Here is a 12,600-nt window from a genome sequence, read left to right on the forward strand (position 1 = left end):
AGTTACTTCCCTCACCAAAGTCTATCTTCACGTGTTGGAGCAAGATGGCTGCCGACATCTGCCAGGGTTCAGGCTTCCTGGGTTCCTCTGGTCTCAGCTCCTCTGTTTTCTCAACCAGGTCAGCTGTAGACTCTCGGGTGAATGGTTCTGTCTCTCTCTCCAGGGTTCCAGCTTAAGGCTTCAGCATCAAACTCCAACATCAAAACTCCAACATTAAGAACCCTCAACTCTGTCCTCTGCCTTGCCTTTTATCTGTGAGTCCCCACCCCTTGGTGGGTGGGAACTCAACCACCTAATGACGTGGCCCAATCAAAGCCCTAATCATACCTTAGTCACGCCCAGGTACAGACCAGATTATTACAAACCTAATCCAATATCTAGTTTTGGAATTCCATAACCATGTCAAACAACTACAACTATCATAAGCATTTTCTTTTGTATCCAGTTTTCAAAACCACCATATACATTTTTCAAACAAATCACGGTACGCTGCTGTCCCTGTTCTAACCTGCCTTTTCAGGTACCGTTGTTATCGTGTCCATTTTCTGAGGCAGTTCAGATATTCTCGCAGAGGGGTTGGGGGCTTGGGTGCACACTCAGGTGGGCACCCACCGTACACACAGACCTTGCACTCGCTTCTCCTTACTCCATCATCACTTCCTGCTTCCTGTGCGATCGCTCACCAGCTGTCACATGCGTGGTCCCGATGCTGGTGAACTGTCAACCCTGCGGCCAGGCCGAGTCTCCGCCGCTGGACTCGGCTACCACTGCCACCCTCGATGCAGTGAGGCCTCGGCGGGCAGCCTGCTCGATGGTCACAGCCCTCCTTGCCCTCCCCAGGAGAACATCGGCTGGCGGGCGGACAGCACCCACCTGCTGGTGTTCTCCACGGAGTCGGCCTTCCACTATGAGGCCGACGGCGCCAACGTGCTGGCGGGCATCATGAGCCGCAACGACGAGAAGTGCCACCTGGACGACACGGGCACCTACACCTGGTACAGGATGCAGGACTACCCCTCGGTGCCCACCCTGGTGCGCCTGCTGGCCAAGCACAACATTATCCCCATCTTCGCCGTCACCAACTACTCCTACAGCTACTACGAGGTGGGGGGGCTGGGGTCCTGCTGGAGAAGGGGGGTGGGGGACAAGGAACTACTCGGAGACCCCATCCTTGCCTTCCCAAAGCTTTCGGGTCCCCTGAGAGCCGGCCCTGGTGGGAAGGGGAGGTCATGTACCCATCCCCCCACCCGGCTCCCAAGCAGGTGGGGCAAAGAGGTCAGGGTCCAGTCCTGACTTTCCCATCTGCAAAATGGGCTAAGCCCGGAGCTGCTAAGAGGACTCAAGGAGCTGATACCCTCTCCCATAGAAGCTGCACACCTACTTTCCGGTCTCCTCGCTGGGGGTGCTGCAGGAGGACTCATCCAACATCGTGGAGCTCCTGGAGGAGGCTTTTAACGTGAGGACAGCGAGTGGCTCTGGGTCCGAGCCCTTCCGGGCAGGGCCGGGGAGGGAACGGATGAGCAAGGGCTACCTCCAGTCCTGGCTGAGAAATGGGTCCGGGGTAGGGCAGGGACGAAGGGCCTCTGGGAGTCCTCGGGGGCTCTGGGGAGCCCACCTGGGCCTGGCCTCAGACCCACTGCAGGCCTCTGCCTCCAGGCAGAGGGTGAGGGGTGGAGGCCAGGCTGGAGGGGTGAGCCCAGGCTTCCCACCCAGACTGTCGTCACCTGCCCTCCTGCAGCGCATTCGCTCCAACCTGGACATCCGCGCCCTGGAGAGCCCCCGCGGCCTGCGGACAGAGGTCACATCCAAGATATTCCAAAAGACAAAGACCGGATCCTTTCACATCCGGCGTGGGGAAGTGGTACGCCTCCGTGGGGGGCAGCAGGGCAGAGGGGTCCTGGCACAGCACCCTGCGAGGGGTGGGTTTTTCCAAAGCGGTGTCGCGAGCGTGGCCTCTGGAGTCCAAGAGCCCTGGGTTCGAATCCCCCTGGGCCAGCCACGTGGATGAGCTTGGCACGTTCCTCGACGTGTCCGTAGCCTCACCTGTGCAGGGGAATTGCTAAGAGCGCTGACCTCAGAGGGCTGCTCAGAGGAGCAAATGGGGCAACGTAACGGCCGGAGGAAGCTGCTGTGGCTGTTGTCAGCCCTGGGAAGGATCTGTGGGTGGCCCTGGCTGACAGTTGGGCCCCTGCAGGGCACATACAACGTGCAGCTGCGGGCCATCGAGGAGGTGGACGGGACGCACGTGTGCCAGCTGCCTCAGGAGGACCAGAAGGGGAACATCCATCTGAAGCCTTCCTTCTCTGACGGCCTCAGGATGGACGTGGGCCTCATCTGTGACGTGTGCAGCTGTGAGCTGGTAGGCACGGCCTGCATGGCGGGGGCAGGCTCTGGGCCACCGGCCCCCATGCTCAGCAACGGCACAGCCCCTCCTGGGGCCACACCTTGCCCGCGGGACTCCCCTGAGGGGCAGTGGGCAGAGCAGAAGTGCCCGGTGTCCCCCGGATACACCGCACGATGGTCTCGTTCCAGCAAAAGGAGGTACAGTCTGATCGCTGCAACTTCAACGGAGACTTCATGTGCGGACACTGCGTGTGCAGTGAGGGCTGGTGAGTGGGGGGCCCAGAGCCCGTCCCCTGGGTGCCAGAAAGGGCATTGAGCCCCTGCGAGGCTCTGACGTGGGAGCCCCCTGCAAACCCAGCTTGGGGTGAGCAGGTCGGTTACAGAAAGGGCTCAGAGAGGGTAGGTGCTGGGAGAATCCAGGAAAAGAGCCCTTTGCAGTAGATAGATCAATAGAAAATCTCTAGAACGATGCACAAGAGTTGGGATCCTGTGGCCTCTGGCTGTGGGGACGTGGTCTCAGGAGGCAGCAGTAGGAGGGAGATTTACTTTTGTTCCAAGATATTTTTTACTGCAGTATATATATATATTTTTTTATAAAATGACTTTTACTCATTTACCATGAAGATACAAGCAGGCATTTTAACTGAGTAGTAGAAGGAAAAAAAAAAAAAACTCTTTCAGATTCTCAATAAAATTGATGTAACTTTTCATTACTCTTTACTTATATATACAATTTGAGTTGACGTCAGACAAGTTTTATTACAACCAAGTAACCATTTTGCCTTTAACACCAATCCAGGTTTTTAATAAATGACTTTTTTGAATTGGCCATTTAAATGTTTCAATTTAGAAGATGCTTTTATGAAATTTTATAATTAACCATAACCACATAGACTGGTTACCTTATATTTAAATAAATTTATTAAATTACAATTACCAACTAAATAAGTTTACATTATTTATTTAAGAGAGCATATTTGCATTTTCTTCTTTAGATTAATTTCATTAACATGAATTTACAATTTTCATTACTTTAAAAATTTTGTACATATAAAATTAATTTATTTAATGCATAATTTATAAACCAAGGGAGATTATACCTGGGCTAAATAAAATTGAAACCTTTATAGTTTATGCAAGGAATGTTCTCTTTCCTTCCTTTCTAGCAGGCTAAAACCTCTTTTCTTTGTTTAAGTTCTGAAACTGAATAATTTTAAAAGCATACTGCTTACTAGGTTCCAGTATATATTATAATTATATAATTTGTTTAATCATAATTTAAGAAAGATCTTTTCATTCTTTTATGGACCTTTATTACATACTGAAATTTCGTAATTGAATTATTATTTTTTCATTGATTTTGTAAAAATATTACATTAAAAAATATATATATGAGGTCCCATTCAACCCCACCACCCCCACCCCACCACTCCCCCCCCAGCAACACTCACTCCCATCATCATGACACATCCATTGCATTTGGTAAGTACATCTCTGGGCATCTCTGCACCTCATGGTCAATGGTCCACATCATGGCCCATACTCTCCCACATTCCATACAGTGGGCCCTGGGAGGATTTACAATGTCCGGTGATTGTCCCTGCAGCACCATCCAGGGCAACTCTAAGTCCCAAAGGCGCCTCCACATCTCATCTCTTCCTGCCATTCCCCATACCCATCAGCCACCATGCAGTATATTTTAATCCAAATTAATGCAGAAAATCGACAATGAACAAACTATCGGAATTTGCAATAAAGACTGGCTCTGACGATGCCTTGCCAAGCCGTGGAGCCTGAGGCAAAAGGAAAATGCATGCTTCCCAATATGCATGTTTTTGTGCATGTTTAAAGATACTTTTACAGCATTTTCAGGTTTACAGAAAATTTTTGCAGAAAGTACAGCGTTCCGTTATACTGCATCCCCTACCCCCCAGCTTCCCCTTTTTATTAACATTTTGCATTCGTGGGTGTATTAGTCAGCCAAAGGGGTGCTGAGGCAAAATACAAGAAATTGGTTGGTTTTCATAAAGGGCATTTATTTGGGGTAGGAGCTTATAGATACCAGGCCATAAAGAAGAAGTTACTTCCCTCACCAAAGTCTATTTGGAGCAAGGTGGCTGCCGACGTCTGTGAGGGTTCAGGCTTCCTGGGTTCCTACGTTCCTAGGAATTGCTCTTCTCTGGGCTCAAGGTTCCTTTCTTCCTGGGGCTGGCTTCTCTTTCCTCTCGTGATGACTTCCCAGGGCTCCAGCTTAAGTCTTCAGCATCAAACTCCAACATCAAAACTCCAACATCAGAAACCCTCAACTCTGTTCTTTGCCATGCCTTGGTGGGTGGGGACTCAACGCCCTAATCATAACTCAATCATGCCCAGGTACAGAGCAGATTACAAGCATGATCCAATATCTATTTTTGGAATTCATAACCATATCAAACTGCTACAGGTGATTATTAACCCCTGGTATACAGGAGGGCTTGCTGTTTGTGTTGTACATTCTGTGGGTTTTGACAAATGCACAATGCCATGCCTCCACCGTTACAGTGTCTTACAGGATGGTTTCACACCCTTAAAATGCCCTGTGCTCCCCCCATTCATCCGTCCACACCCCCAGACTTTATACTCCAAACCCTTCGGACCTTTTATGTTTTGAACTCACAGAGGAAAGGCGAAGGCTTTTAAAGCTTGGAGGCAGTGAGCAAGTCTGCTGTGCCTCCAGGCACCCTGGGGTGTGGGTGTGGGTGTTTGTGTGTGTCAAGGGCTGAGGTTAGATCTCAGCTCGGCCCCGGCTGTCTGCGTGACTCTGACCAGCCGCTGCCCTCTCCGAGCCTCTGTTTCCCCATTGGGTGCCTGGGAAAGCCCTGGCCTCCTGGGCGGCAGGGAAGTGACCGCTTCCTCCGGCAGGAGTGGCAAGACCTGTAACTGCTCCACCGGCTCGCTGAGCGACACGCAGCCGTGCCTGCGGGAGGGTGAGGACAAGCCGTGCTCCGGCCGCGGCGAGTGCCAGTGTGGCCGCTGCGTGTGCTACGGCGAAGGCCGCTACGAGGGCCCGTTCTGCGAGTACGACAACTTCCAGTGCCCCCGTACCTCCGGCTTCCTCTGCAACGGTGAGCTCGGTGCCCGTGGCGGCACAGAGGGCGGGCGAGTTGGGTGGCCTGGGTGCCCACCTCCTGCCCTGCCTTATTGGGCTCTCCCTTGGGGCCGGCAGGCAGCATCCCCAAGCTCAGGGCAGCCCTGCTTCGGACCCCCTGAGTGCTCCCCCATGCCCTGCTCCGCTGGGCCCTGCATTCCTCATCTACAAACCTGATGCTCAAGGCCCTTGCCAGTGCCACTTTTGTTTGCCCCTCATTTTATAGTGCCAGCCACCCTGACATCCTCCCTGGCACCACTGGGCTGCGTCTTCCCTTCCCTTCTTCCCTCTCCCACCCCGCTAGTGTCAGCCTTCTGCCACCTCCCAGCTCTGCTGGCTTGGCAGGAGGATTTCCTCTCTCAGGAGACCTTCGCTTCCAGCAGGCAGGGCCTGTGAGTCACACTTCCGCGTCCCACAAAGTCTAACCCAGTGCTGGGCACAGAGTCTGGCCAGGGCTTCCAGAGCTGGGCAGGAGCCACAGCACCCAGACAGGGGACGCAGAGTCCAGGAACGGGGTAAAATGCCTGGGCTGGGGTCACTCGGTTGGCACATGGCTAGATGGAGCCGCTGAGCGGATGGGGATGAGTGAAAACCCGCTCCTAGCCCTTATTAAGCCCCCGTCGTCTGCCGAGCACTGGGGACCGGACCCCCCTCTTCTGCCCTTCCTCCCTTCCCTGTTTTTGTCACCATTTCTTCTCTCCCACTGTCCATTCCAGAGAGAGCTCAGAGAAATCAGAGGGAAAACGCGGCATGTCTGCCGAAAGGCAGCCGTTTGGCACAGGTGGAGGTGTGAGAGGAGGGGTGGCGGGTGCCACTGGGGACGGAGGCAGGGCCAGAGGGGCAGGGGCTGTGTTCTCCAGGGCTATCCAGTTCTAGCCTAGTCCATGCTTCTTCTTAAAGGGCCGGGGAGTAAATGTTTTCAGCCTTGAGGCCGTATGGTCTCTGTCACAACTACTCAGATCTAGTGTGAAAGCGGTCACAGACAATATGTAAACAAATGAGTCTGGTGGTGTTCCAATAACATTTTATTCACCAAAACGTGGTGAGCAGATTTGGCCCAACATGCTGTAGTCAGTTGACCCTTATTTTATTCTAAGAATACTGGACTTTAGCCTTTGGGCCAAAGGCCATCCTTGGAGGTTTTGATTTCATTTTTATTTTTTACTTTCACCATGTGTCTTCGTTTGCCAAAGGCTGCCAATGTCAAGTCCCAGAAATGGCTTGACTTTTATCATGGGAATTTTATTAGGGGGAAATCTTACAGTTCCGAGGCACCATTAGAGGTGTTTTCTCACCAGAGTCCACCACTGGGGATCCTGATGTCCGGCCACGTAGCGAACCAAGGTGGCAGCCCATCCCAGCCGAGGTCCTTGCCGTCCCCTCCAGGCTCACTGTCTCCCAGAGTTCAGCTGTGGATGACCGCGCACGTGACAGGGCCGGTCTCCTCAGCCTGGAGCTGCTCCGTAGGTCCAGCCCCTCAGGGGACTCTTTCTATACCTCTGTGCTCTGCTGATTCCAGACGCTGGGCCCTCTCTCAGCCTCTCGGGGCTTCTCTGTTTCCCTGCGGTTCGCTTTCTCATGTGGCCGGATCAAAAATGGTGGCTGCCTTTCTCTGTCTCTCTTCTTCTGTCTTCCCATTTATAGAAGACCCTGCAAAAGGGCTGAGACCCAACCTGTGTCACATGTCACTGACAGAGTCCAATCAAAAGCCCGATAGTGGTCTAATCCAGTGATCTAATCAGAGTCCCCTTAACTGAATTGAATGCAATCAAAAGACTCCACACCCACAGGAATGGATTAGTTTAAATACGCAATCTCTTTTTGGGACTCACCAAATTCAAGCTATCATGCCATATATCCGGTCACCTTGCTAAACTCATCTATGAAATCTAACAATTTATCTGTAGAGTCTTCTGGATATTTTGTGAAACATTGCCGATACTTAACAGATAATGACAGTTCTGATTCTTACTTTCCATTACTTAAAAACCCGTTTTATTTCTTTTTCTTATTTTATATATGCTTCAGCCAGCGGAGTGGATATAGCTCAGTGATTGAGCACCTGCTTTGCATGTTCAAGGTCTCAGGTTAAAAAATAATATATATATGTGCTTTGGCCAGGACCCATCCTGTTTGGATTCGTGCTCTGGGATGATCACTCTGGCTTCAGAGTGGAAGGTCGAAGGTTGGATGGCAAGAGATGGTGGGCAGGAGATCCCAGCAGAGGGAGAAAGTGATGCCCTCTGCCCCTGGCCAGAGACATCCCAGCTCCCAGGGCTCAGCTCCCACAGGCCTTCCTTGGCAGGTGGGTAGCCTGGCCTGCAGGTGTGAAGGTGGCTCTCCTTTCCTTTCCGTCCCTCTCTCTGTAGACCGGGGACGCTGCTCCATGGGCCAGTGTGTGTGCGAGCCTGGCTGGACCGGCCCAAGCTGCGACTGCCCCCTCAGCAACGCCACCTGCGTCGACAGCAAGGGGGTAGGTCAGGGCGAGGGACAGTCAGTGTGGGGTGGAAGGGGGTCCTCTCTTGGAAGGGCATCTATAGAGAGGCGGAGGGGAGCAAGCAGGGCTGGGGACACGGCTGGCTCACCGGTGCCCTTCCTGCCCAGGGCATCTGCAATGGGCGTGGCCACTGCGAGTGTGGACGCTGCCACTGCAACCAGCAGTCGCTCTACACGGACACCACCTGCGAAATCAACTACTCGGCGGTGAGGCAGGGCTTGCGTGGGGTGTGGGCAGGGGAACCCCAGGGCGGGAGGCAGGAGGGGGCTGGGCCTGGTGCCACAGGAGCCAGCCAAGGTGGGGCACCGGGGGGATCCAGCCCACCCAGCACAGTGCCCATAGGCCCCCTCCCCTCCCTCTCCAGATCCGCCTTGGCCTCTGTGAGGACCTGCGCTCCTGCGTGCAGTGCCAGGCCTGGGGCACCGGCGAGAAAAAGGGGCACACATGCGAGGAGTGCAGCTTCAAGGTCAAGATGGTCGACGAGCTTAAGAAAGGTAGGAGGAGGGGCCGGGCACCAGGGGGACCGTGCCGAGAGGCCAGGCAGGGGGCACACACTGAGCAGGGGGTGTCACGCAGCTGAGCAGGGGCTCACAAACTTGGGTGAGGTCATGAACCTGGAGAGAGGTCCCAGAGCCGGGCAGAGGTCAGAGCCCAGGTGGACACAGACCAGTCTAGGTCGGGGGCAGCTACCTGGGCAGGGGACATATCGGGCAGGGCACCCAGCACCCCTCCTCCAGACCCAGTAGCTGTTCTCGATGCCAAGCCCCAGGGTGATGCCAGGCCAGGGAAGGGGGCCGGTGTGCAGGCTTTGAGCTCCTGAGGCCAGGCATGTCGGCCACCAAGGCACCAGGGCAGGGAACCCTCCCTCCCTGTCCGTCTGCCAGGACAGGACATGTGGGGTGGGCGGGGCGGGTCCCAGAGGAGGTGGGGGCCAGGGTGGGCACCCCGGGGGAGGGGCGGGGCGCGTGCCCCGCTGACGGTCTGTGGGCGCAGCGGAGGAGGTGGTGGAGTACTGCTCCTTCCGGGACGAGGATGACGACTGCACCTACAGCTACACCGTGGAGGGCGACGGCGCCCCCGGGCCCAACAGCACCGTCCTGGTGCACCGGAAGAAGGGTGAGCCGGGGGACTGGGTGGGCACGGGGGGCGGCCGCAGGCCCCGGGGGAGGCAGGGGCACAGCCTCCCTCCTTGCCCTCCTCCTCAGACTGCCCTCCCGGCTCCTTCTGGTGGCTCATCCCCCTGCTCATCTTCCTCCTGCTGCTCCTGGCGCTGCTGCTGCTGCTCTGCTGGAAGTTCTGCGCCTGCTGCAGGGTGAGCGCCCGCCGCCCGCGCGCCAGGGTGGGCCCCCACCCCGGGCCCCACCCCTGTAGCTTCCTACCCAGAGGCCGCAGGCTCTGGAGCCAGACCACCGGGTTCTGGCAGCAGCCGCGGGGCCTTGGGCAAGTTTCTTCTCCGTGAAATTGGGGCGGGGGGCGGGGAGTAGCACTGGTCTCCGAGCAATGGAGAGGAAGAGGAGCGCCTCTGTTTCAAGCGCTCAGAAAGGGGTGGCCTGCGGGGAGCACCGCGGGGAGCTTGGCCGGCTCCCCACTCCTGAGCACCCCGCTAACCCAGCCCTTGAACCCCTGGCCAGCCCCCTCGGGCAAGATCTGCCCCTTCCTGATCTCGGGGCACAGGCATGAAAGGAGCTGGGGGCAGAGCGGAGAGAGAGCGGCAGGGAAACTGAGGCGGGGCCCGGAACTCACTGGGGCCAAGGCGGCCCTGGGCTCCCGCTCCCGGCACAGGCCTGCTGCTCCGCACGGCTTGTGACCCAGCTCTCCATGTGGCCCCCGCAAAAGGCCCTGCCTGCCCGGGGCTGACAGTCTCCTTGGGGAGACTAGACAAGAGGCAGGAAAGCAAGGCTGGGGGCTCGGGGTGGAGCGCAGAAGGGCAGCGGTAACACTGCGCAGTGACCTGCAGTTTTACCGTGTTAGTGACTGTTGCACAGAAAAAAGGTTCTGCAATCGAATACAGGTTTGACAAACGGGTTTCCTCTCTGCAGGACTTCTCAGAGCCTTTGGCCTAGGGGTATGCGTAGTGGACCCATAAGAGGGCGAGGGAGTGAATGCAGCACTTCTCCAAGGGCTGCCCCCAGAGCCTCCGGCTGGCTTAACTTTGGGAACCCATTGCCCCCTCCCCGCCCACTTAGATCCCTGCCACTTGGGTATCCGGGGAAGAGGGAAGGTGCTGTCCCCCCTCTGGGTGGGAGGTGGGGGCCCTCACCTGCACCCCTCTTGCCTCCTAGGCCTGCCTGGCGCTTCTTCCTTGCTGCAACCGAGGTACGAGACTGGCATCTGGCAGGGGAGCGGCGGAAGCGGGAGGCCCGGGGCTCCCGCCCGCGTGGGTGCAGCCGGGCAGGTCTGGGGGGTGGGCCCGCGCTGAGGCCCCTGCCCCGCAGGCCACATGGTGGGCTTCAAGGAAGACCACTACATGCTGCGCGAGAACCTGATGGCCTCCGACCACCTGGACACGCCCCTGCTGCGCAGCGGGAACCTCAAGGGGCGCGACACGGTCCGCTGGAAGATCACCAACAACGTGCAGCGGCCCGGCGCCGCCACCCACGCCGCCAGCACCGACGCCGCGGAGCTGGGTGAGGGGCGTGCGCGGCGGCCGCTCCCGGCCGTGTCCCTGGGGCCCGGGGCGCGTTCACCACCGTGCCGGGCCCAGGATCAAACTGTTCCCATTTTCTCTGGGCACCGGGCACACCCGGGACTCAGCCATCTTCTGCCTCCACCTGTGTGCCAGGCCTGCTGTCCCCACCTGTCCCCCAACCCAGCCTGGCTCGAGGAGGGGGCCGGGCGGTGCCGGCCGGGCAGGGGGCTGACGTCACCCCCCTCCTCCTGCTTGCCTCCAGTGCCCTACGGGCTGTCCTTGCGCCTCGCCCGCCTGTGCACCGAGAACCTGCTGAAGCCTGACACGCGAGAGTGCCAACAGCTGCGCCAGGAGGTGGAGGACAACGTAAGGCCAGAGGCACTGCGTCGTGGGCGGCGGGCGTCTCTGCGTGTGTGCACGCAGGCAGGCGGGAGGACAAAGCAGCAGGGGACCCAGACTGTCTGGTTTGGGAAGAGGAGTCTCTGGGATGTGGGGGTCACCCTGGCATCTGTGATCCTTGAGAATGTTCTAGAGGGGGTGGCGTGTCGGAGGCCCGGGTCTTGGGTCTCAGAGCATGGCTCGTGGACATGCCCCAGCCCACCCTGAGAGGTCCCCTCAGCCTGGATGGCTTGGGGTCTCCGTGGCCCCCCTCATGGCCCTCCCCTGCCCTGGCAGCTGAACGAGGTGTACAGGCAGATCCCGGGCGTGCACAAGCTCCAGCAGACTAAGTTCCGGTGAGTTCGGGTAGGGGGTGCCACCTGGCAGCCAGGTGCCCAGGCGTGGGGGGCCGGGAGCTGCCCGTACAGCCAAGCCCCGGAGCCTAAGCCTAACGCACTGGGTGTCCCCACCCCGGCCCTCTGCCGTGCCCAGGCACCACGGCTCACTGTCCCCTCTTTGTCCCCCACAGGCAGCAGCCCAACGCGGGGAAAAAGTGAGTGGAAGCCCAGCCCGCTGCCCCGTCTGGCCCCGTCTCCGTCCCTTGGTGGTGGTGGGGGCGCTGTATGTGTCTGCCAGGGCTAGGGCCCTCGTTTGTTCCTCTCTTCGACTATTCACTCAACGAGCACCAGCACGGGGCAGCTGCTCTGCTAGACAGCAAAACCTCAGGGAACCCAACTGACATGGGCTGCAACAGCCCCCGCCCTGTCCCTCCTCCGGGCTCTGAGACCCCGGGAGCGGAACCCGGGGCACCTCTGGGTGCCAGGCAGGCTACCAAGAAGCTGGACCAGTGCGTCACCCCCTTTTCCCAGCCCTTCGGGGGAAGGCAGAGGAGGGGGTATCACACATCACTGCAGAGAAGACAGGACAGTGGGGGGATAGGCTGTGGCCCTCTCACCCGAGCGCATCACCACCAGTGACCGCCCGTGCTAGCCACCAGCCCAGCACTCCCGACTACCCGACGGGCTGGGCGCTGTTCTAAGGGCTTCACGGGCAGGCGTTTTCTTAGCCATGACATTCTGCCATAGCTACCCCTACAGAAACAGGCTCAGAGAGGTTAAGTAACTTGCTCCAGATTATTCAGCTCTCAAGAAACAGAGCAGGGATTTGAACCCAGTACCCACAGCTTTCTGCATCTCACTGCCAGGCTCTTTCTAGGCTCCCATCCCCAGCCCTTCTGAGCGAGGTGGGCAGAGGGGGCCCCACTTCACAGATGAGGACAGCGAGGCTCAGGGAGGCCCCGGGGCTGGGCCGGGAGGGCGAGGCTGCACGGAAGCCCTGAGCCGTTTGCTGCGCCCCATCTCGTCCCCTCACGGGGCGCGCGCAGGCAGGACGGGCGGGGGGGGGGGGGCTGGCCTGACCTCCCGGCCTGACACCCACCCCCCAGGCAAGACCACACCATCGTGGACACGGTGCTGACGGCGCCCCGCTCGGCCAAGCAGACCCTGCTGAAGCTGACGGAGAAGCAGGTGGCGCAGGGCGCGTTCCACGAGCTGAAGGTGGCCCCGGGCTACTACACCTTCAAGGCGGACCAGGGTAGGTGCCCGGCCCGCGCGCGCCCGCCCGCAC

General features: G+C 57.9%; 1 protein-coding gene across 10 annotated transcripts in view; it reads left to right on the forward strand.

Moving 5' to 3' along the window:
- ITGB4 (integrin subunit beta 4) overlaps positions 1-12,600 on the forward strand; it is a 32,028-nt gene that overhangs the window by 6,874 nt on the left and 12,554 nt on the right. For all 10 annotated transcript variants that reach the window (XM_058284732.2, XM_058284733.2, XM_058284735.2 and 7 more), the window contains exons 8-24: positions 841-1,104; positions 1,367-1,456; positions 1,739-1,861; positions 2,195-2,359; positions 2,533-2,609; positions 5,245-5,447; positions 7,840-7,943; positions 8,075-8,173; positions 8,332-8,461; positions 8,961-9,083; positions 9,173-9,279; positions 10,250-10,283; positions 10,403-10,594; positions 10,859-10,962; positions 11,272-11,330; positions 11,504-11,527; positions 12,419-12,567. In XM_058284732.2, the coding sequence (XP_058140715.1) occupies positions 841-1,104; positions 1,367-1,456; positions 1,739-1,861; positions 2,195-2,359; positions 2,533-2,609; positions 5,245-5,447; positions 7,840-7,943; positions 8,075-8,173; positions 8,332-8,461; positions 8,961-9,083; positions 9,173-9,279; positions 10,250-10,283; positions 10,403-10,594; positions 10,859-10,962; positions 11,272-11,330; positions 11,504-11,527; positions 12,419-12,567 (2,047 nt within the window). The remainder of the gene's footprint in view (positions 1-840; positions 1,105-1,366; positions 1,457-1,738; positions 1,862-2,194; positions 2,360-2,532; positions 2,610-5,244; positions 5,448-7,839; positions 7,944-8,074; positions 8,174-8,331; positions 8,462-8,960; positions 9,084-9,172; positions 9,280-10,249; positions 10,284-10,402; positions 10,595-10,858; positions 10,963-11,271; positions 11,331-11,503; positions 11,528-12,418; positions 12,568-12,600) is intronic.

Source organism: Dasypus novemcinctus, chromosome 21 (assembly GCF_030445035.2).
Source record: "Dasypus novemcinctus isolate mDasNov1 chromosome 21, mDasNov1.1.hap2, whole genome shotgun sequence".
Lineage (NCBI taxonomy): Eukaryota > Metazoa > Chordata > Mammalia > Cingulata > Dasypodidae > Dasypus > Dasypus novemcinctus.